At 35.3% G+C, this 27,502-nt stretch overlaps 1 protein-coding gene across 1 annotated transcript; it reads right to left on the bottom strand.

Annotated features, from left to right (window-relative positions):
- Positions 1 to 896: 896 nt before the first annotated feature.
- Positions 897 to 15,507, bottom strand: LOC113779050 (DNA (cytosine-5)-methyltransferase CMT2-like). The gene is made up of 21 exons (XM_027324467.1): positions 14,016 to 15,507; positions 12,704 to 12,738; positions 12,483 to 12,585; positions 9,981 to 10,085; positions 9,777 to 9,896; positions 9,498 to 9,591; positions 8,910 to 9,115; positions 8,744 to 8,809; positions 8,400 to 8,648; positions 7,379 to 7,437; positions 7,071 to 7,137; positions 6,656 to 6,985; positions 6,349 to 6,417; positions 6,151 to 6,237; positions 5,984 to 6,071; positions 3,576 to 3,697; positions 3,401 to 3,505; positions 2,485 to 2,528; positions 2,326 to 2,395; positions 2,102 to 2,205; positions 897 to 1,284 (listed from the first exon to the last, which is right to left on the bottom strand). The coding sequence occupies exons 1-21, from the start codon at positions 15,498 to 15,500 to the stop codon at positions 1,116 to 1,118; spliced, it is 3,777 nt and encodes a 1,258-aa protein (XP_027180268.1). The 5' UTR covers positions 15,501 to 15,507; the 3' UTR covers positions 897 to 1,115.
- Positions 15,508 to 27,502: the final 11,995 nt, after the last annotated feature.

The raw sequence follows: 27,502 nt of genomic DNA, 5'->3' as shown, positions 1-27,502 counted from the left end.
ATCCAATTCAGATCCAACCAAATTCTAGATAATGTGAAACTAGATAACATGAATTATTAATTTAAGGATAACTCAACTCGAGATTAATAGTCCAAGGATGAGTCATCCCATATCATCCCGTCTATGAAGCAAACGAATATTAATCCAAAGATGAGTCATTCCATTTCATCCATTCTGTGAACCAAACGAACCTAAATCTCTTGTAGTAATAAAGTTGAACGACTAAATAAGTGATTTACCATTATTTGATCCAAAGATTTCCCATAACTTGAGATCGGGTTAGGCAAATATTTGCTAGTTTGTTGTGTTTCTTATGAAATTAAGTGTAAAGTATGCCCCCTAATTAGAGGTGTAAACGAGTCAAGTTTAATCAAATAGTTTGCGAACTTACTCGATCAAAACTCGAGTTCGAACTCGCATTAACTGAATCGAGCTCGACGAGTTCGAGCAACTCAAACTACTTAACGAGTCGAGCTCGAGCTTAATATATGAAGCTCGAAAGCTCGTCCAGCTTAATCGATCTCAATCGAGCTTCATATATGTTTTTTTTTTATTTTTCATCTATTAGTATGAAATGTCTATTTGTCCCTTGTTTAAAATTATATAAAATTTAAAATTATATTTTTTAAGCTCGATTAGACTCAATTGGGCTCGATAAGCATGAGCTCGAGTTCGACCTCAAGTAATGCAAAATAAAATCGAGCTCAAGTTTGATCTTAACTTTCAAGAGCTCGATGAGCTCAACGTCAAGTTCGAATCCAAGTATTTTAACTCGAGTCGAGCTCAAGTAATATTAGAAATTCAACAACAAATGTAAATATAGCCTCGTTACTTAGCAACACAATTCAAGATTTTATTAAAGAGTGAGGCCAAAATAGGTATAAATATTGCCTAACTTGTGCTAAAAAAAGCAACATCCTTGCACAATATTGAGTCTAATTATTTAGTTACAAAGAAGCATCTTCATGTATCTTCAATTACAGAACAAATAATGTTTAAACAACAATTGAATGTCTAGGGTGAAAAACTAATCATGCTAAAGGAATTGGAATTGCCTTAAAAATGTTGTAATATGCCACATATGAGACATAGAAGTAATATACATATCAAGAGTGTCAATTTCTCAAAACAACAATTTCATCCTTTAAAGGTTGGAGGAAGGAGAAATTGGAAGGTAGGGTTAAGAGTGGTTCATCACCACAGAGATTTTGAAATGTCATCCCAAGTGTATATCCTAATGCTTTTCCAACAGGAATAGCTACAGCATTTCCAATTTGACAATATCTGAAATAGCACAAAAGATACATTAATAGCTAGAGCATTTTCAACTTGACAGTATCTGAAATAGCACAAAAGATGCATTAAATCCTAGTGGGCTTCGCAGTATAATGAACCACAAACAAATATAACAACTATCCATTAGTTGAGACAGGTCAATTTGTTTACCACTCGAACCATGCGATGAGTCACTAGGATTCTATAATCAACCAAATAATCCCCCACTTTAGGAACAATAAAAGAAATATGAACAATTGCTGACAACAACAAGCTCTCCATTTTTCTAATCCTAATTGAGCAACAACAGACTTGAAGTCAAAGAGTCTGACAGAACTTCTTTCCAATAAAGAAATAAAAAATTCATAAATATCATCCATTCCCATTTATTTTGTCTTGCTTGCTGCCCTGCCAGCAAAAGTTGTCACTATATTTCTTTTCATAGATGCATGGGATGTAGAAGTTCTTTTTGTTGGCTTCATGACAAATGGACTCAAAGTTTTAGTTTGGACTGCACATACTATCTGATATGTTTTTCCTCCTATTCTTCCAACATGTATTATCTACATCACTGTATTTTCTGCTTAAACATTTCAACTTGTAGTTAACAAAGACCTGGTCTCATAAACTAGCAAATCAGCTGTTGAATAGAAAGAAATTCTAAACATCATCATAAACTATAGGAACTAAGATACAGAGAGGCCCACTATTACAGGATGCCACTGTGTTATTCACAGGGACATTTCATTGCATGCATAAACCAGAGGAAGGATTTGGCATTCAGGATAAATCTGTCAATAGAAAATTCTTGTTGAGCTATGAATACCTTTCTTTAATAGTCCCACAGAACCTGTAAAAGTCTGGGAACCCTTGTAGCCTTGCACACTCGCGTACAGTGAGTACTCGGTCTTGCTCAGGATGTAGAATAGCCTGCATTGTTGTAACAGACTTTAGACATTTGCAGATAGATGGTGTGCTCTTAGACCTTTCTCAGGCTTTCTTTCATTTTTCAAAAGAAAGATGATCAGCAAACAACGCTTTTAACATTACCTGGGACCGGTGGTGGGGGAAAGTTAATACAGTAGGCACAGTTTCATCCCACCATAATCTTGCAAAAGGCCTAACCACAATCAAAGATTCAGAAATACATCAGAAAGCAAGAAAAATTCAAGTATTAGAAGTTGGATGTTGATGTAGAGCATTGCAAACCTTTTAGACTTCCCTTTCTCAAAGGTAAAGACACAATCTGGAACCTGCAAGTCAATAAAAACAGTTGATGGTCACTGATCTTCAGAGCTATCAGGATTTGCTTTATAAAATTACAAAGAAAAGAGTTTATAGCTTTTCTCCAGACTGTTTCTGTGGTATTTCACTCGGGAAGATCTGAATATCCAGTCCAGCATCTAGAAGGAGTGCGGACATATGGAACATCAAAGTCAAAATTTTCAATTTCAAGTTCTATAAAATGAGATCTGTCTTTTTGATAGATTGAGAACATATTTCACAATAAATCTGGAAGAAAGTGCAGTTTGTTAGCAATACGGTCATAAGAAATGATGAAGATGTTTAGAAGACAGCATGATATGGGTCTAATATACTTCTTATTAGTTCAGGTAATACAAGGTGGCAGAGCTGTTATTGCACGAAGGAGTAAGCGACCAGAAACAACTGACCAGAATGTTTTAGAGATTCTTGGGTTAATTATGCATTTATGCGACTAAGGTTGTGCAATATACATTTATATGGATAAACAGATGACTTTCCTTCAGTATAGACAACTTGAAGAGTTTCATGAACATTTTTTTTACACATCTTAAGCACTTGAAGCCATCAGTAAGAAGTCACTAGTGGGAGTTCAGCAAATAGAGTTCATTTTCTGATTCAAGCAAAGGAAGATGTGTATCTTCAAGAGCCAAGAAATGAAAACAGTGCATAAATATGCTTCAGCATGTACTGGACAAATGATGAGTAACTATGCACAATCGAAGAGAGAGAGAGTTAGACAGTTTATCATCCCAAAGATAACCAAATGCAACTGACACCATTGATTGACAGCTTTTGATATAGAAAATCAACTTTAATGTGAACAGCAAAATGTTTTACAAGTTAAAATAAAGGGACTTACAATTGGCCCCCCAGAAGGTAGAACAAAAGTATCTTTGGTTGTATCTCGATGAACAACATTGTCATCTCCTACAATCACCCCAGGGAGGTCTCTAAAATTAGCACCCTGCAAGAATAAGGAATTAGACACCACAAGAGGCTTAAAGTGAAGCGAAGAAAGAAACATTTCAATTTACCTTTCTGTGAGGGATTTGACAGACTCGTAGGTAGTTATCCTCGTTCAAACGATAGGGCCTGTGATCATATAGCATCTGCTCTTTTGCTTCTGTAACTTGAATAGGCGTGGAACCCATCATCTCTGCTGACAGATGTGATTAATAGAATTAAGATGGTCAATTTTTGGCCTCGCGCATCTGCCCACACATATCAAGTGCATAAACCAGAACAGAAGGATTCCTCATGCCTTCTGTCAAACTTACAATTGGAAAATTTTGTGCTGCAAATAAATATGTGAACAAGTTGTGCACCAATAGGAATTTAATGCACACGATTTTACATGCATCAGGTAAATGAACAATAATACATGAAAGAAAGGAGATTTAAAGACAAGAAAATCTATAAATACGCTTAGTAACTAGCTGTAGGCATTTGTTTACAGCAAAGGTATATCGTCCATGCATGTGATCTTAAGTTAACCAGCTTGGTCCAAGGACATTTTAGTGTAGCTAATGCTAACACCTAAACTTATGATACTAGATAAATTTAGCCAACTTCCACTTTTCAAATATCTGCAAGCAACGCAATCATCCAAGATATTTACCATAGTGACACATAGATCAACTGCTAAACCATTAATAAAGCAACAAGAGGATGGAATTAAGTGCAAAATTGTCAAGGTAAACAGAGTAACGTGCTCTATCAGGCTGCTGACAGCCTTATACACAAAATTGCACATCTACATGGAAATCCTCAAGCCTCAAACTAGTGCAACAAATGTGTTATCAAAACTAGAAGAATGCAAAAGGTTTTTGTACAAACAGTGTGTATGTACTTAGAAATCTAGAGATACAAAGAAAGAAGAGTCGGAAATTATAAGTGCCAAAAAGATTTTTGATATGCTCACATTAGCATTCTTGAACGAATAACAAGAGCTCATGTCTCTTTATCAATGTAATTCCAAATCTGAAACAAGATCAATGCAAATATTTCTAAGTCGCAGAGAAACCACTGGACATGTTCTCAACCAAGATGAGAGGGATAGTATTGGAATACATTTTATTTTTATATACATCTGATCATCAAGAAAGACAAAAAGAACTGCTCTGGTTTCTAATTTCTTTCTTTCTTTTTTATATACATCTGCTCTGGTTTCTAATTTCTTTTTATATACATCTGATCATCAAGAAAGACAAAAAGACCTGCTCTGGTCTCTAATTTCTTTCTTTCTTTTCTATTTTTTTTTTTAAATTGTCATGTCATCTTAGGGACATCCAAGTACATGTCATGGGACAATATTCACTAGCCACCTTCACCAAGAAAATTGCCTGGTTATCTCTCAAGTAGAATTCAATGTACTTCTAAACTCTCGAAACAGTTAAAACTATTCTTCAGTATCAAAATTGGCCATTTGCACTTAGAATCTGTTACAGCATTATTAACCTAAAAGCAAATAAGAAATGAATTCTGTTCTGCAATACAGATATCCGGACAATACTCTACACCATTTCAACAATTTGCTATATGATTGCCTTATTGGCTAACAATTAAGTTAGTTGAGCATTTCTTCCTCAATCTTTTATTAGTTTATGTGGTTGATTTAAGTCATCCAGTGATTCATTTTCTTTTGGGGGTTGGAAGCAACAGTTCTGCAAGAGAAATAAGTTGCGTACAAACTTTCCTTTGATAAGATGTCAAGGGTACCAAATGTGGTCCCCATTTATAGTAGACTACGATGGCAAAATCATCTGTAAGCTTTTTGGTCAAACTAGGAATGGAAGGACGAAGAAGGGAGTAAGGGACTTTGAAACAATTTAATCTCATACATGCTTCTCCTCACATTTCAAATAAGTCAACTATCACTGCTCCTAAATCCTAATCTGCTGGCCTCACATTTAGCTATAAAGTAATTACCTTTTCTGTGGCTTGTGCCCTCTGCAAAGTGTTAAGCACAATGGCATTTTAAGTATTAAAAGAAGAAGATACTCAAAGTTGAAGTGCATTGACAACATTAGCATTAAACTGAAAGCTGGAGCTCTGACAGCTTATTCTAACAATAATTAATCACATGAGACCAAGTAAGCATATTGAGGGCTCCAACTACTTCTATAAGAAGGTGGCATGACGTAATATGGCACGATCATATCATGGTTGTAGTCACTCAGAAAGCATACAGGATATCTTTACCATGGCTTTTGGTATTTCATATCCAACTGTTAGCAACTGATAGAACCTAAGTTTCATGTAACACAATAGACAAAGTCAGGAAATGAATCAGATTCAGCAAACCAGAATGGACAAACTCAAAAGCACTGAGAAAATTACATAGTTCCACACTAAATACATGCAATGATTGAAAGTGCATAGAGAGAACAGCCAGTAATAATTTAAACAGCACATACTTTGGCCTAAGATGCAAAAGCATTACCTTCTTTACTCAATCTTATGTATCTTTGGAAATCAGTCCCTGGAGGCTTGTCATATGCCATCTTCTCACGAGATTCATGGTTTGCGACCTACAAATAAGATTGAATGAGAATAAATTTTGGAAATTTAAAAAATGAAATATGCCACGTCCAAAGTCCATAAGCATACAGCTGGAAGGTCGGAGATTGCGTCCTGAAGAAAAACAGCTTCCTCAAGTTTGCGAGGTTGGCCTTCATCATAAGCAACAGTGTTCCTCTGCGATGATGGGGGCAAATTAGAATGCAATATTAGGTGTAGGAAGTGGAAATAGAGATAACATCTGCATGGATAAATGCACAGCAGTAGAAACGCTAGATATATGAATACCTCAAATTCTGGTGGAGGCCAATATCTTACAACTACATCATGTGTAGGAAGTGGAAATGGAGGTAATCTCTGCACAGGCAAAAGACAACTAATGAGACTGCCCTTCTCTTATCTGGAGTGCAATTAAGCTTTTCATTTTTTTAAAATTTTTTTGACATTTCAATTCTAATTAACACCATAATTTAACTGAAAGAAGTCATGGAGGATAAAAAAAAGAATAGGAAGGGCTATTTTATCACTAGTAGCATATCTGCAAGAATCAAGTTTGGCTTCACGTATTGTAATATAAATGGGGTAATATATCCACCTCACTTGGAAGTGCACCCCATATAAAAACGCGTAAGCGGAATTGTGGAAGGCCGTAACAACCAGCGGCAATAGTTCCTAGCCTTGCTTGGTATTTCATATGCACTAAACGACTTAATGCATATCTTCCTAGAGAAGCTCCATCAAGCCTCAAAATGTCAACCACATTTTCCATAAGGACAAACTTGGGCTTCAAGAATTCCACTATGTCCATAAAAACCACAATCTGCTGATTCCTTTCATCAGTCAAAGGATCCTCGACATTGCGATAGCGATTATAGCCACTAATGCCTTGGCAAGGAGGTCCTCCACAAATGACATCAACATGACCCTAAAACATATAAAGGTAACAGTATATTGATATCACTAGTATGAATGGACCAACTCAAATCAGACAATTGGCTTAAGTAACTTACTGGAAGAGGTAAGATTTTAGATCTTAATCCATTTCTGACAAAATCCTGTATCCGTTCTTGACAATTGCTGAAAAATTCGCATCAGTAAGCATTTATCTCATATCTAGGGTAGTAACTGCTCTCATCACCCATATTGGCTTAGACCAATAATGAAGTTTCAAAAGACGGAAAGAATTAAGACAATACCAGAAATGGAAATCAGTGAGTCACAGGAGTAACAAGTTTAAACATATTTATAGTAAAAAATGTCAATGTAATTATTTATTTTAATTGAAGTAAAACAAGGCCACTATATATAGGCAGGATACCTTAACCCTTCAAATGGCTCCCATGTATCTTCATCAGGACCATATCCTTTCCAGCGAACCTGTTAAATCAGCCATGTGCAGCAAATGTCATAACCAAGAAAACTTGCTCCTCAAAATCAAATTAATTTCAAGAGAGTATAATAAGAATGGTAGAATACTAAACAAGTCAGCTTAACACTTAATGATAGATAGAACGGAAGGCATCATAAAATTCTTGATGAAGTATAGATGAACTGGCTGCTTCTCCTCAAGAATCACTGAGTCTGCTCCTTTACCACTATGCCGAACAGAAGGCATAGATGAACTGGCAAAGATAAACAAGTCAGCTTAACACTTAATGATAGATAGAACGGAAGGCTTCATATAATTCTTGATGAAGTATAGATGAACTGGCTGCTTCTCCTCAAGAGTCACTGAGTCTGCTCCTTTAACACTATGCCGAACAGATGAATAGGTGCTTTATACAGTAGCATGCAACAGACAAAATTTTACAGACTTGTATATTTACAATTAGTTGATCAATTTGTTAATTTGACCACATCATGGTTTAATCCTCATTGAGATTAACAAAAACAATTTTTTTTAAACAATTTTCAGCTCTTCGACCTTGAAAGAAATTTGTAATAGCTGCATTTAGCATGTGAACATGAGATAACCAAATATATCATCTTAGATGTTGAATCTTATGTGCAGGTGTTTTAAGCTTGTAGAATCAGCACAATGCTAATGGTTTAGAATCATATGCCCTTATTTTACACTCTACAACAGTCTGACTTACAGGATCAAAAGCTTTCCATTGGCATTCACTCATATGAACATCGAAAATAACATACGAAGTTACTGACCAGGAAACAAAAGAGTTATAAAGGCATTCCTATCAGTAATTCCTTGACCAACAGTCATGCTGGATCACTCACAGACCGGCAAAAGTACTTAAGTCAGTGGCCACGCATTGTAGTACTCCATATCCAAGATAAATGTTACTTACAGTACCACAAAATCCTAAACATCGGATAAGTACCTTAAAGTGGAGCCCGTGCTTTCCTGTTTCGTTGGGATCACCATAACAAATGTCAACTAGACATGAAACTTCATATTCTCCATCAGGGTCCTCGTTAGCCAACTTTGAGGTTTCATTGCTTTCCCCTTCTATCTGGTTATCTGTGCCATCTTCAGGGGGGTTCTTTAAGTCATTGAAAATGTAAGATTCACATAATTGTTTCCATCTTTTCAGCAGCTCAAGAAAATCTTCGGCAGACTCATTTCTAACCTATACATGAAAAGATAGTTCTAGTTCATTCTCCTATGAAGGCTGCAGACTCAAACTAAGAGTATATTATCCAACAGCGGACAGAAATTACTAACTTGAGTTTCTGGATGATTTAGCTTCAAGCTGTCGCATGCAGATTTTTCAAGATCAACTGCCCATCTCTAAAACAAAGGAAGAACATACTAAAGAATTCGATCGTGGACCCATAAATGACATCAATATAGTACTTTAGATTTGGCAGTATATAGGGCCAAATATTACCGTCACAACATCTATACTAGAGACCTTGGCACCAATCCCCAATCCAGTGGACATCCCGCCACAACCAGAGTATAAGTCCAATAGGGCCAACTCTGATTTGAGAGGCCCAGAACCAGAGAAAACCTCCAAATGTGTTGCGGTAATTGGAGCATGGAAACCTTCAACAGGTTGAAGTGAATGTGAATCATCAATCTTGTAGGAGTTATCTGTGACAGTTAAAGAGAATAGAAGACCATAAGAACCGTGTTACATTCTTAGCAGTCATAGGCTTCAGTCATCAATGGTATCTGTACTTCCTGTGCAGATTTGATAGAAGAGCAAATATTGCAGAAAGAAATAAAAGGAAAAGGATCATTTAATGAGCGTATTATGTATATAGCAAGTTACGCGTTTGTATGCATATTTGTGCGTCATCTCTTATTGCCAGTAGTGGGGGCAGGATGAGCAAGTGACACCATCAATTATCGAAAAAAGCTTTCTACACAATAAATACCAATGGGTTTGGCACAGATTTTTGTTCTTTTATTTTCAAAATCAAGCAAGGATGGAGTCACCATACAAATGTAACATCTTATCAGTACTACTTACCTGTCTGCAGGTTGTGGAATGTTGAATATTCCACACTGTACTCCATATCATAATAAAAGTCAGCCGGTGGAATAGTGTCTGGTTCGAGGCCTACCTGATATATGAACAAAATTACAACAAAAAGAAGGAAACTGTGCACAACAGGAACAAGATGAACAACTTAGAAGGGGAAGAGAAAACACAACAATAAAACTGATAATGCATGAATTAAGAAAATGTGTATGAGGTAATATAACTCAAGAAAACTTGCAAATGGAAACTTTCAAAATTGGAGCATACTGCGAGTGGTATTTCTGCTACGTGGACCTTGGAGAGAATGCAATCAAGCAAATTATCATTCATCATAGTCGAGTAGAATATCCGCTTCTCGTCATGAAAAGTAGCAGCTTCTTTGATAACCTGAAGCAATCCAAAACATCCATAAGCTGAAAAGAGTGAACACTGAGTTTTGGTAAAAGCAGGAGATCGGTGAAGCACACTCACTGTATCTTCAACTCTGAAATACCATTGAACCCTGAAGTAATCCTCTCCTTGTGTAGTTCTAAAAAATTCCAGAATCCTACCAATATGCTTCTTCCTTCCTTCACCCTGAAGGAATTGCTCAATGCATAAATTATACCTTGTTTTCAAGACATAGCCAAATGAATGATTCATGAATATCACATTTGTAGCACAGGAATTTCAATATGATGCATCAGGTGAAGCCATATATATCCCCACAAGGAGAGGCATAATTTTAGAACTTTACCCATATTCACCTCTGTATATGGATCCCCTGTCAACCAGCATGATAATATTAAGAAGAAGTTCAAAACATCAGGTTTTGCACAAAGCATAACAGGGATTATAGAGTCCATCACATGTATGGGACATTCCCTAGAATCCAAGGCTTCCAACACATCCACAAGCTGAATCGACATGGGCAATCAGATGCATAATACCATCATACACAGCTAATCTGAAGGTTTGGGTACTTACACTATATAATATACAATTCCAGCTCTTCATTTATGCAAAAAACCTTTTTCTGATATCTATAACAGCTAATTTTTTAACTCCTCACATCCAAGTTTGGAATCCCATTCCATTTTTGGAGCTTCTACATGAAGCCATTCCAGGCATATGATGTTAATTTATCACTTGACAAGGGTTTTTTTTCTTTGGTCTTGTCATGCAATTTTAATAAGAAACCAAAGTAAACCTAAACAGTGGGACGATGAACTAACCAGAAAGTGAAAAGTCCAAACAAGATATACATGAAAGAGGAAGAGAGTTGAAAGAACAGTATTTCAAAGCTTGTCCAAAAGAAATAACCTGGTGGCAGGAACAACTAACATGAATGGATTAGAATATTATAGTCATGCATCAAGTAAATTATTGTTAACTTACATGAACGGATTAGAATGTTATAGTCATCAAATATTGTGCAGATAATCAGCAACAATTGATAAATTAAGGTTTACTAATAAAAAAAGTAATTATTGCTCCCATATTAATGCATTTTTTCTTAGTGCTTTATTTGCACAAAATAGTGTCTTCATTGTCTGTAAGAGGCATTATCCACTTCGTTCGCAAGTCACTTTTCAGATCTTACCACTTAATGCAAAACAGGCAAGTCCATATGAAGTGGAACTCCCGCAAAGCACCTAAAAGGCAGACTTCTTCAACTTTTGCCTCTTAAGATACTAATCTTGGGAGTCTAGTTTCTGGTTCTTAAGAGCCATAAAAGGTAGAATTAGTGTGTCCAGAGTACTGAAATCCAAGAACAGGAAACAGAGTAACACTAAGTTGTGCCTTTTAGATTAGCTAATGATCCAGCACCCATTCTATGGTGCGAATTGACAAGCATTTCAGAAGCCTACATAGAGAACGGCTTATGGAAGAAATTTTGGTTCAAAGGAAAGGGTCAATGGTGTCTAATTCAGCCATATATTCTCTACTTCCATTTATTAAGCTAAATCCTGGTGTTGGGAATTTTCTCAAGCCTCGTACCTTTGAGGGTACCTTTGTAATTCCATTAAATGAAGCAAAAAGGTCCCAATAGAGTGTTAGTGCTGCATGTCCTTACTCCTTAAGAGTCTTCCTTCTAAGCTTTGTTTCCTATATACTTTGGGAGAATATTCTTGTTACTGGGATTCATATAAGTTTCTCATGCTTTAATTTCATGAATATATTTCTTCAAAATCTACTTTTTTTATTCCTTATTTTCTTCCTCTGCACTCCTTCTCTCTGACTGCCTAATTTGATTGTCTTACTTTGCAATAGAAACTACAGCAGAAATTACTCAAATTTCTTCCACCTATAGCCTCTTATTCCAGATTAAACCAGACAATGAAATTTATGTTGAACCAGCCATGGTTAAAAGAGAAAGAGGGGCGCATTGAAGAACTCTTACCAGCTGCGCCAAACCAATGCACAAGAAACTGAGATTCGAGGGGCATGCTTCTCTACTACATGAAAGGTGTACTTTACACTTCACTCTCTCATGATTTTTGTGAATGTTCTGAATTACAAAAAAAATGGTCCATCAAAGAGGAAAAAACCATGATTTTAAGCTCGGAAAGCTTATAATTTGTCTTTTTTCTTTTGACTGTTTTGAAGCAGTCATCTTTCATTTCAAGGCTTTTCCTTCATTGTTTACGAAAAAGATGACTGCTAGTGACCATTTCTTAAATTGATTGACTGACATGCACTGGTGGATTTGGCTGTCACCATGTCCTGAATGTATCACATTAAAATAAGAGACTACATGCTCTGGTATTAAGATAATTGACAAGTAATCTGAAAGACACAGCATGGAATCATGACAGAAAAATAAATAATGCAAAGTAATCAAGCCTAACTGAAGTTACTGTTTCAAACCATACGACCTGTTTTACCCAAAAACAGCAATATCATTGCACAAATATTGATACATTAGCAGAGATAGGTACTTGCCAGAGATTTTGAGAGTCAAAATTAAAAAAAAAAAACTATCATAAGTACCTTTATGTATGCGCAATCTCCAATACTTAACACACAACCATCAACATTAGCCTGTGCATAATGAAAGCCTACATTCAATATTGTTTCGTCTTCTTCACCAGCACTGCAATATGCACATAAAGAAGTTCATAGCGGAAACAATATGCTGGATATGTAACAGAAAGGGAAAACAGGGAATATTTTGTTACGATGAAGGAAACAGATTCAGAGTTACCACTTACTTTAGGATCCAGCCCTTATTCTTAGATCTATGGCTCTGCAAACTCCAACCACAATCAGGAAGTTAGTTCATGTAATAAATGTTGCCTATGATGCATATGAGACCACATGACTGAATCATAACTATTGAAGAGTTTTAGAACAATGATAATATGCTCAAAACAAATACTGAATGAAAACTAACATCTATATCATTGCCTCTGGAATCAAAACCTACTCCAAAGTTTTTATTAATTGCAATTCCTTGTGCATTCTATGGCAAGCAATGCCTGAAATTGATATATGCGGACCACACGCATTCGGTAACAGAATTCAGTACCCGAAGAACTTTTCTTTCATTTTCAGAGGAAAAGGAAACAACTCTTTATTTCCATACTTCACCTGAAGTCACACCTGCAACAAAGCTCCCCTTCCAAGGCCACATTATGGGTTGTTTTGCACAACTTCTAAGAACATTATCTTACTTTTCAGTATACTAATATCAACAAAGTTATGGTAATTATACTTATTGCTTCAAGATTCTAAAGTTTGACACTTAACCCAGAAATTATACATGGATGAAAGAATAGGGAATCAGAAACCATAAAGAAATCTTGACACAAGCAGGCAAGCAAGTAGTGCAAAGACATGCTTGATTTCACCAGCTTTTATCCCTCTGTACCCGAACCAGACACCCTCTCATCAACATCACCAGTGCATGAGAGGATGTTGGTATTTTGCCAACCTTATAAATGAAATAGACAATTACTTGTCAGAGAACCCTTCCCCATTGGGAGACCTTGACCTTACACTCAGTTATGTTTGAGATTAAGTTGCTTTAATCTTCAAAATGTCAACGTATAAAAGAACTACGACAGCAAACAAGCACATATTTGGTCACTGATGTGTTGTACAGTCTTGACAGATTGCTTAAAGCTAAACACCCTAATATGTTTTAATTGCAAAACTGTGCCCATATAACACGTTCACAGTCTTGACTGTTGAAGAGTATATCTTCTATAGATGTGAATGGAGCAATTTGTACATTTTTTTTTCTTTTTGCTGTAAGTGAGCATTCTGTGCAGTTTGATACATAGCTGTACACAATCAAAAAAAGATGTAAAATCACGAGTCAACTACCTTATTTGATTTATCTGCCGAGGGCCAAAATCAAAAGAGATACTCATCAAAGGGTGTAATAGAGGTATTAACCAAAGGATATAAACCACCCAAAAAGAACCCAAAAAGAGGAATTCAATACTATAGCCAACTGCATGATAAAATGCAATAAAAAACTTGAATCAAAATAAAATTTACGAGTAAAATAAATCAGACCTTCAAATCATAACGCCAACGCCATCGCTCTCGAGCATCTTCTTCCGGAATTGGCTCCCCCACAAAGAAAGCAACACTCTTCTGCTCTCTCTCTTTTTTCTGAAGAATCTTATTTTCCACTGGTGGTTCTTTATTTCTTGTAATGCCCCTTTTCTTGGACTTTTCTTGAACTTTTTCATTTCCAACTATCTGATACGCAATTTTTCTAGACCTCAAGAACTTTTCACTCAAGACAGCTACCTCACAATTTTCTACAGCACTTACGTCCACCAATTCAGTCTCAATTTTCTCAGAATCATCACTCACATCTACATCTTCATCATTAGAATTGTTATTCTCTAAAGCTTCAGGCAATTCAAATTCTATCCCATTATTCCTCAACCGCTTTTTGCCCATGTCACCGAAATCACTTCCCCCAGAAGAGCTTTCTGCCAAATCACTATTTGGCGAAATTTGGGTTAATTTGAACTCTATTTTCCTAGACCTCAGCCGCTTTTGACTCACATTATTTTTATCACTGCCCCCAAAACTACCAGCTTTTAGCTCACTTTTAGGCGAAGCTTCAGGCAATTTGAACCTAATTTTTCTAGACCTTAACAACTTTTCACTCACATTACTCGATTCATTTCCCTTTGCAGAGTCCATTCTCTCAGAACCACTTTTCTGTGCTTTTTCTTTCTCCTTTCCAACATGCATTGTTATGATTCTATTCCTCAACCGCTTCTCATGCGAAACAAGCTTTTCAACTGACGAACCTGGCTCAGGCAATGCCAGCAATTCCCCACACATGTCCGGATTCAACCTTGGGGATTTCCTCAAGGACTTCCCACTCAACTTGCATTTCCTCAAATCACTTTTCCCTGATGAACCTGGCTTAGGAAGAGCAAGAAATCCCCTGTTCAAATTCCCATTTCCATCCTCATCCAAACTCTTATTCGACCTCGGAGACTTCCTCAAACGCTCAAAATCGACCTTAACCTTTTTTGAACCCGACCCATTTGCCGATCCATGCAATGCACTTCGATTTTCCTCAAAACGCAGCCTTTTCTTGGACCCTCCAAAAAACCCACCTCCCATTTCTGTCAAATTTGCACTCTTTCCCTTTGAAAGGAATCTTGGAGAGCTCCTTCTCTGAATTTCAGGAGTTGTTGAAGCAGATGAAGGCAATGCAAGAAGTTTACTTTCAGAGCTACTTCTGTACTTATTAGTAGTGTACCTTGGCGATCTTCTTAAGCACTTTACTTCCAAATTAGGGTCGTAGATTTGTAAAGGGATGGCCTCTGCTTCTTCATTCTCCAAATGCATGGAAAGAACTATTGACTTTTCTGAATTCACCGATGCTGCTCTGCTCTTTTTCTTCTTATTCAAAATTGGCTTGGCTTCAGGAGTTGATGAAGCTCGAGAAGAAGAAAGAAGTCTTGGGGATTTTCTTCTGATTATGGAAGTTAATTGATTACAATCCTTTGGTTGTTTTCCAGTCGCCATTATTGATTCTTGGATTCTTTGGTTTTGCCAGTAGTTGAAAGGGAAAAGGCTGGCTATAGCCTATAAATGACTAGTTTTTTCAATAGTTGGTGGAGTGGCAAACAGGTAATAATGTGAAGTTTTCAGGGTTAGAATGGAGATAATACACAACCAATGTGATTTGAACAGGAGATGAGTATAGCTAGTTTGGGAGGATGGAAATGAAAAGAAAAGAAGAGAAATGATAAGTTAGAAAAGAAAAGAAAGGATCAAAGTTTCTATCTAAGTTGTTTGGGAGTTTTAAAAAAGAAAAGAAAGTGAGTAATTTTCTTTTGTTTGGGAGTTAAGTGCAAAGGAAAGAAAAAGATACTTAAACAAATTATTTTACAAATATGCCCTTTCTATAAACAAATGTGAGAGGGATTCATCGGGTATTAAAATGTTTTGTATAGGATTTTAAGGGTAATTTGGTCATATTAAAAAATTTACTTAAACTTCTGTCCGTTCCTTCCCTTTCCGCCTAATGTTGGGCGGAAAATTTTCCAAAAGATGGAGGGTGGTGGAATCTTTCCTATTCTTTTCTTTTCCTTCTCTTTTTAACTCCCAAACAATGAAAAAACTTTCTTATCCCTTCAAAACCTTTCTTTTCTTTTCATTTCCATCCTCCCAAACTAGCTATAAGGAAACCTATCAAAATATCAAATTTGCTTTCCTATTAAAGCATTAATTAAGTCAAATTTGCTTGCAAATTAAAAACAATACTAGAAAATAAGGCTATGTTGCAAGTCAAATTAGTCAATATGCTTTTTCTTCTATATAGACTAAGTATTTAATTTTGGTATTCATTTTCTATATAAACTAAGCATTTAATTTAGTTTCTTCATGTGCTTTCTTGATAATATGCCGTTCAGATTTTGGAATTTAATGTAAGATAAAAAAAAAAGATATTTAAAAATGCATCAAAGATTTTTTTTTTTAACGAAAATTTGCAATCCAGATATGAATATTCTGTGAATCTAAGGAAAATCAATAATAGATGGGAAAATCTGAAAACTGAAAAGGAAGTGGAATTACTAGTGGAGCGTGCCGTTTGAGGTGGTGGGGTTCAGTCAGTTTCAGACTTTTAGTCCAGTGGATGGATAATGTGATTGGGTTTGCCTGGATTTGATTTTCAACTTTCAAGAACTGCAGGACTTATTCATGCCAAAGTTGTTTAGATTTTGGGAAAAACCAGAATTGCTTTTTCACTGCGTGATTACTGTTTACCGTCCATAGAAAGAGAAGCACCCCACAGTAAGCAAGGTGTTCCAAATTTACTGTGGGCGTGTGTGGCTGGGGCTGACAAATGAGAATGGTGAATCATGGAGAATACGTCAATATGGAGAAAATTGTTTATCCTAAGACTATAGCCAATATGGATCGCATCTGTGTGGACAAGAGATTATTTGATAAAAATTATTCGAAATCACACACTATGGTAATTTTTATTATATGATAGATATTAAATAAAAGTGTGATTAAAAATATATTAAAAAAAGTTAAAAAATGCGTTTATGATACAAATAAAACTAATTGGATTAGAGATTATGGGTTGATTGACGGACAAGGAGGGAATTAAAGGCACAAGGAGTTGTCATATACTGCCATTTTGGACTATTCATGGCACATATGACACATAGTATAAGTTCAAAATATAAAGTTTAAAAAACACGCAGTTTGTTTGGATAGGAGTTTATTTGAGATAATTACTGTAACACTTTTTATAATGTGATGTATGTGAGATAAAAAGTTGATTGGAAAAATAAAAGGGTGATAGGGATTTGCGAAACAAATTATTTTTTTTCAAATCATTTCAATCCAAATATGTATCTCGGATAAAAAAAACTAATAAGGATAGTGTTGTTATATGAACATTAATTAAATATAATATCTTTATTATTAAATATTCTACAAGTAATATACATCATGTCGAAGACGTGTTACATCATTCAGGAAGGATTGTCCTGTCCTCCCCGAGAAAAGGAACCAGGATGTATCGATGATGTAGAAAGCAGAGGTACCTCTGATGGTAGAATTTGCACTTTGCAGGAGCAGGACTTCGGATCTAAGCAGCTTCTTTTGTTCCTAAATTTTGCCATTTTTGAATTCAAAACAACAGGTGGGTGAGACTGACACCACACAAGTCAATTTAGCCGTTACAAGTGTTATGTTTTTGTCGCTTTGTTGAAAGCAAAATTATTAGGGAAGATGGATTACTTTCGTTTCGCAAAAAAAAAAAAAAAAAATTATGGCATAGTAAAGAAAACATTTCTTGTATACTAATAATTGTTATCATTTCTTGCATTTATATACTTTTCATCTTTAATCTTACCTACCATCTTTTATAGTTATTTACTTTTGTTAATTAATTTTACATTTTTTAAAGAGATAATTTCAAAAACCTCCCTTGAAGTTTTTTGTAATCACACCTAACACCCCTCAAGTTTCTAAAATCACACTTAACACCCTTAGAATGATAACCTTTGTAAGATGCAAGCCCTTTTATGTAAAAATAATATGAAAAAATATGTTTAGTAGAGGGACTATAGTGTTCTTTCAATTTTGCCCTTTTGTTAGTTGATTTTTGAATTTTAGAAGATAAAAATAAAAACAAATAGGACTACAATATTTACATAAAATTTGAGGGGGTGTAAGTGCAATAACTACTGAATTGTATAATTTTAGTTGATTCATATAACTGTTATAAGATCTGTGCCAAAGTTTTGGATAGAAAGGAAATAAAATTTTTTGAATACCGTTTTTGATAATCGAACACCATTATAGGTATGTTTAATATGCATTTTTTTCATGATTTCAATTGCATCCCAGCCTTTTTTTCAACCAAATGAATGATTTTAATCTATTTTTCCCTCACCTCTTACTAATTAAACTACATAACAAGATAAAAGCGTAGTTAAAAAAGATAGATTTTCTATGTTTAGATTGTCTAAGTACCTCAAAACCTATCTTAACTTGCATATGCCAAAAAAATAATGCCCAAAATATGCCCAAATTTTATGGCATTTTTGTTACTTTATTTTTACATAATCGAACATAAATGTTTTTTTTTTCTAACCTTTTCTTGCATAAGAAATATGAAAAAGGCAAAACAAGAATCAACTTGTTTTTATTTTCATCTTCTAGTTTTCAAAAATCAACTTTCAAAAGGGCAAACGTGGAAGAATTTTATAGTCTCTCTCCTAAATACATTTTTTAATACTAGTTTTCCCTAAAGGGGTTGATGTGTTACAAAAGTTGTCATTCTAAAGATGCTAAGTGTGATTTCAGAAACTTTAGGAGTGCTAGGTGTGATTAGGAAAAATCTCAAGGTAGGTTTTTGAAATTATCCCTTTTTCAAAATTTGAAACCTGAAACATCTGAAACATATTTAACGGATGCCCATACACAGACCCATAAATTATTAGATATCCAATTCGTTATACTATGCAATTCCTACCTATTTCTATGTTGTTTTATCTAAAAAATTAATTTTTGACCCGTTCTTGTACTTACCAAAGGAAACATTAGAGAAAGCTTGTTAAAAATCTGTACAGAGAACCTCTGTTATTTTATCCTCTGTTTTGAAAATCTTGTCAAGAAACTGCCAACCAAAATCTTGCAGCACAAATAATTCTCTCCTACCAAAAGCCTACATTTGAGCTCACGTTTACAAATAGAATCTGGACGCTAGGATTCCATTACTGCTAATTCTCTGTAAGATAAATATCTAGCTTTGACTAACCTCTTCCTTCCATTGATCTTCTCCTAGTAGTAGAAAGAAAGCGAAAACAATTGCACAGCTGAATCTAGCTAGATGCGATTAAAAGAGTCCATAAGAAAGTCTCTGAAAAGTTTTAAGAATTTTTTCCTGGCCTTACATGATCATACAGGATAGCTAAATTAACAATAACAATCGGATAAAAGAGATACCCACAATTTCAGAATGGATATGAGAAGGAATATGCACCCTCTTCATTGATCACCAATCAACATTGCTCAGCAAATATCCTGTACAATCCTGTACCACACATCCGAGGACCATATGTAAATTTCTAATAATGGTTGATGAATGATCCTACTAGGATCATAGTTTCCTCAATAAACACTACTTCTACATTCTAATGTCTATTGTCTAACGCCATAAACATCTTAGCTTTATGTTCATCCTCTAAACAATCACAAGGATTTGAGTTCTGAGGTTTCATGTCTTGGCGTTTCATCGGAAGACTTTTGTTAGCATCTTGACTTCCAGAAAAAGGATGATGATTCTGTTACACGTATAGTGCGAGCGATCTTCCATTAAGGCACCTTCATTTCTAGAGTTGGCAATTTTAGTGATCTCAAGACCTGAAGGGCTACATTTTCCACCTGCACTAGGATTCCCATATATCAGACAAGAATCATTATAGTCGGACAATGGTTTGTTTCCGTACCTCTGTGCTTCAGGATGTGCGCATAAACAAGTCAAAGAAACAAAGCATCAGCCACTTGCAAACATGTTTTCACACTTCCAAAAAAATTAACATTTTTCTGCCTATTCGCTTAGGTTTGCAGGGGAAATTAAGGAATATAAAAATAGAAAGCAAGCATGTACAGGATATGAAGGGGTGGAAGTCTTCAACCCCATTGAACTTATCTGTTCTCGGACAAGGACTTCCATATGAGCTTGAGTTATAATGAGTTATAAACCAAAAAGGGTGTCCTCAATCTGAATACACTTTGATTTGCTTTGCTTCATTAAGCTCTCCGAACTTGAATTAATTTCAGTGTGAACCTTTTCCATGTTTTCCTATAAAAGAAAGTCCCACTTCATTCAGCCCAGTTTAAGATGCTTTGAGTACTAACCCTTTTGAGTATTAACCCTCACATTTCCTCTACGACCACAAGTGAGTGTGTGTTTAGGTACCATATATGTTCTATCTCCTAGGAACATAGCAGATGGGAGAAATGAAACTCTGTAAAACTTGAAGGACCTCTATTTATTCTGAACCTTAAGGCATTAGCTGAGATACAATAAAGCTTTGCTGATTACCCAAGATCAGAAACACAATAAAGAGTCTAAAGTCCAATTTGAGAATTTGAAATGGAGCAAGTAGGAAAGAAACAAGGTAGGATAGTGTTAGATTCACGAGTAAAGGATTATGTCCCACATTGGTCCGAAAATTAAAGAAAGAGCGGTTAATACGTAAGTAAAGGTCCGAGACCTAATGGCTTAAGCTTTTTTGTCAGAGTTGGGTTCCTGAATTATATATTGGGCTCTTTGGTGAGCTCTCTCGAGGTGTTTCTCCCCATCAAATTGGTATCAGAGTTTCAAGTTACGAGACCGGACTACTCATGGGCAAGTGGATTCTTCTAGGAGTTGGACGATGAAAATTCTCTTCTTGATAATGGACCGAAGTGCCAAAAGTGCTAAAGAGTTTGGCTAGTATTGGACCAAACGCGCCATGACTTTGGCAGGGGGTCCAGTTGGTGTTAGATTAAAGATCCAATGGTGGGTTGGCAGGGGTCCAAAATGCAGTTTGAATGTTGAAGAAGAGTGGGTCCATATTTGACAAAAGAGGTGACCTTAGATGATAAAGTGAATTTGCGTTGAGTACTAAAGTGGATTCGAAAAAGGGCATGTAAATTTGGGTTTAATGGGAGGAGTTACTCATAAAGGAGGAGATTTGTTAGATTCATGAGTAAAGAATTGTCCCACATTGATCCGAAAGATAGAGAAAGAGCGGTTAATATGTAAGTAAGGGTCCGAAACCTAATGACTTAAACTTTTGGATTAGAGTTGGATTCCTAAATTACATATTGAACTCTTTGGTAGATTCTTTCGAAGTGTTTCTCCCTATCAGATAGATATATACTTAAAAACAGGCCAAGAGAATAAATATGTCTTTGAAGCTGAGACAAGAAAAGGGAGATTGGACTGATGCAACTTTTAGTGCATACATATTGGGCTCAGTCATTCCGGTTAAAATTAGCATCCAAATGAAGGTAATCAATACTAATAAATTTGGACAATATTGAATTAAAGATCTGCAGTTGAATTATGTTGTATCTCTAAACATTTTTTTTATTTCTCTAACAAAACATATTAATGCTTATAGACCACAGAGGACTCTAAAGAGTTTGTTGGAATCTGAGTTTGAAACAAGATAAATTTTATTACAAATCAAGGAGTCACGTGCTAGTGTGAAAAGACATCCCCTGAACAAGCGGAAGTCTTAATTGAACAATTTGAACTGCTACCTTGGTTGGGTTCTACAGTTTTGAACTTTTCCTCAACGAGGTTAAATGAATCTTATGACAATCAGAACAACTCTTTAAATATAGTAACCAACAATGAATTGCAACAAGACATTTGTCCATGATTCATCTCTTGACTTCAGGTCAACTGTCTATTTTGTTATAACAGGATGAAGGATATGGAAAACTTTTGCTGGATCTTTCCCGTACAGCCTTCGATGCAACCAAATGTCAAGATTGCATTTTTTTTTATTACTACTTCTCCTGCATGCTCGTTTACCTGTTCTGTTCGCTATTGACTAGTGTTTGAAAATATCTTACCAAACAATTTCTTGATTCAACTCTTTTGCTATAAGTCCAATTTTTCTAATAGAATGCGTCACAGTATTTGATGCTTAGGTAATCTCGCATTACAAGCTCAAGCTCTAGATCGTCATTGTTAGTTGAATATCCCACATTAATATTTCAAGAATTTCCAGCCATGTATGTAAAGTGTTGGGCCACTCACTCATTGCCAATTAGTTTTGAGATGAAGATCCAAGTTATTTAACATGGTATCAGAGTTGGGACTTAAGTTGGTTTGTTATTTCGTGGTTTTATTCGGTACCCCATTTATTTCACCCGTGACTTAGTTCTTTTACTACTGGTTTAAGCTCATTTCCCGAGGAAGTGTGGCGAGGGAGTGTTAGTTTGTCACGTCTTTCTCTACTAATTTAAGCCCATTTGCCAAGTTACCTTTGCGAGGGAATGTTAATTTGTCACGTGTTTCTCTGTTGGTTTAAGCCCATTTGCCAAGTCACCTTTGCGAGGGAGTGTTAGTTGAATATTCCACATTGATATTCTAAGGATTTCCAACCATGTATATAAGGTGTCGAACAACTCCACTCATTATCAATTGGTTTTGAGATAGAAGTCCAACTTATTTAACAATTGCATTAAAATGCCCCCTCTTGGTTAAATATTCTCAACAAAAAGAACAAGTAATCAAATGCGTTTCTAACCCTTTTCTCTGGTTCTCTTTTTCATGATTAAATCAAGATTAATAACACATTATCTCCCTCAACTTATGGGGTAGTCATGCTTTATCCCCTTCAACCTTAAATATATACGCTTTAACCCCATGAAAACTAGTCAAAGTTAGATTAAAAAAAAGGTGAGTGCACTGACATTATTGCCCTTTTATTTGTGCACTTAGAATAACTTAAGTATTATTTCCTTTTATTGCTAAAAGATATACATCTTCTTTATCATATCAACTGTACAAAAATATCAAATTAAAAAAGCTAAAAAAAGTTACATTTAGTCTATACCTTTGAAATTTTTCTTGTTAGATTAATATTTACTTTTATATATGTTGTGTTCAATTTATTAAATTTTTAGTCAAACAAAAAGGATAAATAACAAATAACAAAAAAAAAAACAGAATCATCAAAATTTTTTTTATAAAAAGGTAATACTAAACTTGATTTTTTAAAAAAGGTTTTTATTATTTTAATTCATGTAGGTTGGATCCTAGAAGCTTTCAAAATATTTTGGACTTTGTTTGACATCAATTCAGGTGTCAAAGTGGTAACTTTGATCTGAATTGGTGTCTTAAGATTTGAGCATGAGTGAATGTGTATGCTTCTTGTAGAAACATAGGTTTCCTATAAATTAACATGTCTCTTCATAAATTAACTAACTAATATACTAGAGATAATTTTGGCACAACCTTGTATCAAATATTTTGTGTAGCGTGGCCAAATAACACCTTAAGCATAGTGCAAACACGTCTCAAGATCATTATCTCCAACCATACTTCTTGGTGAATTTTAGTATTATAAATTTCCCAACCACACTTTGTTTCGCTTTACTGATGGAGTATCAAAGCATTCACAAAATAATTCAACTTGTAAAACCACGTCAAACCAATACCACGTCTCAGGTCTATATGGAAACTACTATGGTAAAAACACACCAAAACCATGTCTCAAGTCTACACAGAAACTACTGTAAAAACACATCAAATTGTCTATGGTCCATTATCATCATGTGAACGACCTTGAGCATGCTAATTATTTTCGAATAAAATTGCAAACTTTCCATTGAAATACTTAAAAAAAGTTGTCTCTTTTTTCTTTACTTAGCAAAGTTGTTATCTTTTTTCACTATAACTTCTGAGCATTCTAATATCATTTTCGAATAAATTTGTAAATTTTCCATTGAAATACTTAAAAAAGTTGTCATCTTTTTTTCTTTACTTAAGCAAAGTTGTAATCTTTTTTCACTATAACTTACTTCTAGCGGAGCATTCTAATAAAAAATTGAATCACGACATTTTCAATAAACTTGCAAAATTTCCTTTGAAATACTTAAAAAATTACAGGGAAGGTTACCTATGAAGTGGGAATGTCTTGTTGTTAATCCAACAGCCGAACTTCCTGGAGTGCAGATTCCTAACTATGTAGCCGAGAGCGGAGAGTTGCAGTCTCAATTATGAGACTTGAAAATTTTAATGTTATATAGTCTTTGTAGTGCTTAATGTGCCATTAATTTACTTATACTTTAATCAAAGTATAAAATGATGCTGTTTGGCTGCTAATAAGCAATATTCATGGTCGTATTAGTTCGATTAATAATCTTCTTGTGCAGCATCTGTCTAATTGGCTGTGAAGTCGAGGCATTTAACTTCCAAAGAACATATTACTTTACCCAAGGTGCAAACTACACATTTTCTGTAGTGTAACAAGTGTTAATGGTTCAATTTAGATAGTGCTTGTTTACCAAAGAAACGTGGGAATGTGAAAGAAAATTAGTTTTTTTTTTCTTTTGTCTATGTTTGTTTACCAAGAAAGCATAAAATTTTGGGCAAATGTTCCATTTGGCCCTTGAACTTTTAGGTTAGGTAAAATTTAACCTTCCAACTATTAGTAGTCAACTTTTAACCCTCCAACTTGTAAAATAGGGAATCGTAGCCCTTTTGGCTAGTTTATCCGATTTTGCAACTGAAAAGACAAATCACATTAATGGCAGTATGTGTTTTATAAAAAGGCCTTTTTGCCGCACAAAAATAAGCAAAAAGTGAATGAAATATATTATGTTCCTAATCAACCCAAATCCCTAATAGATCTCAACACACAAATTGAAGAGGAAAGGGAGAGAATGTTTGTCGAGAGCAAGCAAAAATGCCAAATATATATCGTAGCCCTCCGCTTCCTATTTGTCCCTGAAATAAAGTTACAAAGATGATTACTTCGTGGACTAATAGAAACCTACGGAAAAGGTATGCCATTTGCTCACAAGACGTTGGTGGTTGTCGGTATTGGGATTAGATCGACGAGGAGATATGCCACCATTCTGTTGAGTTGATATCCGGCCTTCTAAGGAGGATCAATGCAATAGAAAAGAAAAGAGGGGAATTTGAAACTGTAGCATCAAGATTTGAGGCAAAAGTGCTAAGTTGAAGGCTGAATTAAGAGAAATAGAAGAGCACCTATGGTGGCAGAAATAGTTGAATAAGTTTCTTATAAGATTACTTGTAGTGAGTTGGTTGCTTGCTGTAATAATGATGCTTATAGAGAAAAAAAGAGGTGGAGTCTCTGTCGAGATGCTGCAAATTTGGGCTAAATATAATGGCATGATGCAAATTGGAGGTGATACGTAAAGGGTTGTGTGTAACTATGATTTGCAGGCATTGGTACTACTAGTTTTGAGGAAAATGGATGGAGCAAATGGATATATGGTGTATGATGTATAGGGTTAGGGAGAAGTGTATTGTATTCTTTTGTTGTAGTATTTGTAGCATGTTGGATAAGACTAAAAGTGTGGTGGAACCCAGTCAATGATAACTGTATTTTTCTCCAAGTAATGTGATAAAAATTAGTTATCCCAATTCCCATCACATAGGCTTTGTTGGATGCATTTGATTTGAGTAGTCAACAAAAACTGCTATACCAAATCATACAAATATAAGTTAACAACTGCATAACATTAGAATATAATTAGCAAAAGGAAATGACAGTGCACATTGTTTCTAAATACATAGAAGAATCACTTATAGGAAATAGACAAATGCCCAAAAAGTAGTGACCTTTATCCGCATTCTTAGATACCAAGCACATTGACATGCTTTGATAACCCCACAAAAGATCAACCAAAAAAACTTGGAATCTAGCAAAGTTTTTAGTTACATCTATTTACAGTCAACAAAGTCATCACCAAAAGAGCAGCTCTTCCTCTTCCCCAAACCTGGTGACTAAGATGATGGAATCTGTTCATAACTTGTTCCAAATCTAGCAGATTTTCCCCTTCCCCTGCCTCTTGCTCCAGCTCTTCCCTATCAATTTTCAATATTGAAGGGTGGATCTTTACCGAAGTAAGCATAGTTGAGATTAATAAAACCTTTATCTACATCAGTCAATGGCCTCTTTTGCTTATGAACTGGTAGCCTTGTGGTGGATTGTTAGGACTGAAGCTAATGTGTTGGTTGCTGCAAGATAGGCTGCTGCTGAGTTTTTTGCTGCTTTCTTTGTCCCTGGTTGTTGCTTGCCTACATATTAAAGAAAAAATTTCATATCATAGAAAATTTTCAAAAAAATGGAAGTTAGCATGAAATGCAAACTTACATGTTGTCTTTTTTGTTGGAGCTTGCTGCTGCTGATTACATGGTTGTTCAGTAGTTGCTGGTTATTAAGAAGTTTGTTGTATACCAGCTGATTTAGGAGGATTCTTGTAAGTCGTAGCATTATGTCCAATCCCTCCACACTTTTTACAATGGATAACAATCCTCCTTCGCAATCTTTTTCCATGATCTTTTTCTTCTATAACATCTTTCCTCCAAGCTTTCTTTGGCCTGCCAGGTTGAGTGACACTTGCTGATGGGTCCAACTCTAGCATATCTGATTGTGGCCATTGAATGTCTCCATTAATAGGCTGTAACGCATTATCATAGATGGTAAAGAAAAGCTACCTGTGAAAGCAGTCAACCAACATCTTGTGCGGGTCCTTATTAGCTCTATGTAGACCAACAATTGTATGGCAACATGGAATACTACTCAAGGCCCACAAATTGCATGTGCACTCATTCTTTTCAAGATCAATAGCAAATTGGTCTCCCTATGGCCCTCTTGCCTGATAACTTGTTTTTGCATTCCATGTTATCTTCCATTGTGCTGCACATTTGACCATTTCTTTCACAATATCTCTTATGAGTGGTCCACCATCTAACTTGTATTTTTTCATTGCTGGCATTCTCTTTTGGATCCTTTCCATCAAATATTCTCTGATGGCGTCCATCATAGAAATAATAGGTTAGTCCATAGCCTCTAAAATATGACCAATAAATGATTCACACAAGTTATTAACTAGCATATCACATTGTGTATGTCTGGAAAAAAGGCCTTACACTAATGACTAAGATGTGGTGCCTTCTTCAGCCATGCATATATTTTTTTGTCATATTCTTGAAGCTCATCCATGGCTTTGTTGAAATGTTCAATTGTTGTGCAGCTTGCTATATTTCACAATCTGTCCTTCAAGTCTAATCCTAGATATTTCTTTTTGAAATTTCTATACATGTGTTGAACACTGTATTTGTGCTCAAAATTTGAGAGAACTTTAGCAAGTGCCCTATCCAGTCCCTACACAGCTATCAAAAGTTGGTATACATTAAATAAATAAGAAATTTTATAACATTTTAGTTGTTTTGTACTTTTACAATTTATTGGTCTGACATGAAGGTGTAATGTCCTTGATTTTCTATCTTCAAG

This window comes from Coffea eugenioides, chromosome 8 (assembly GCF_003713205.1).
Source record: "Coffea eugenioides isolate CCC68of chromosome 8, Ceug_1.0, whole genome shotgun sequence".
Lineage (NCBI taxonomy): Eukaryota > Viridiplantae > Streptophyta > Magnoliopsida > Gentianales > Rubiaceae > Coffea > Coffea eugenioides.
This window is presented reverse-complemented; position numbering and strand designations above follow the sequence as displayed.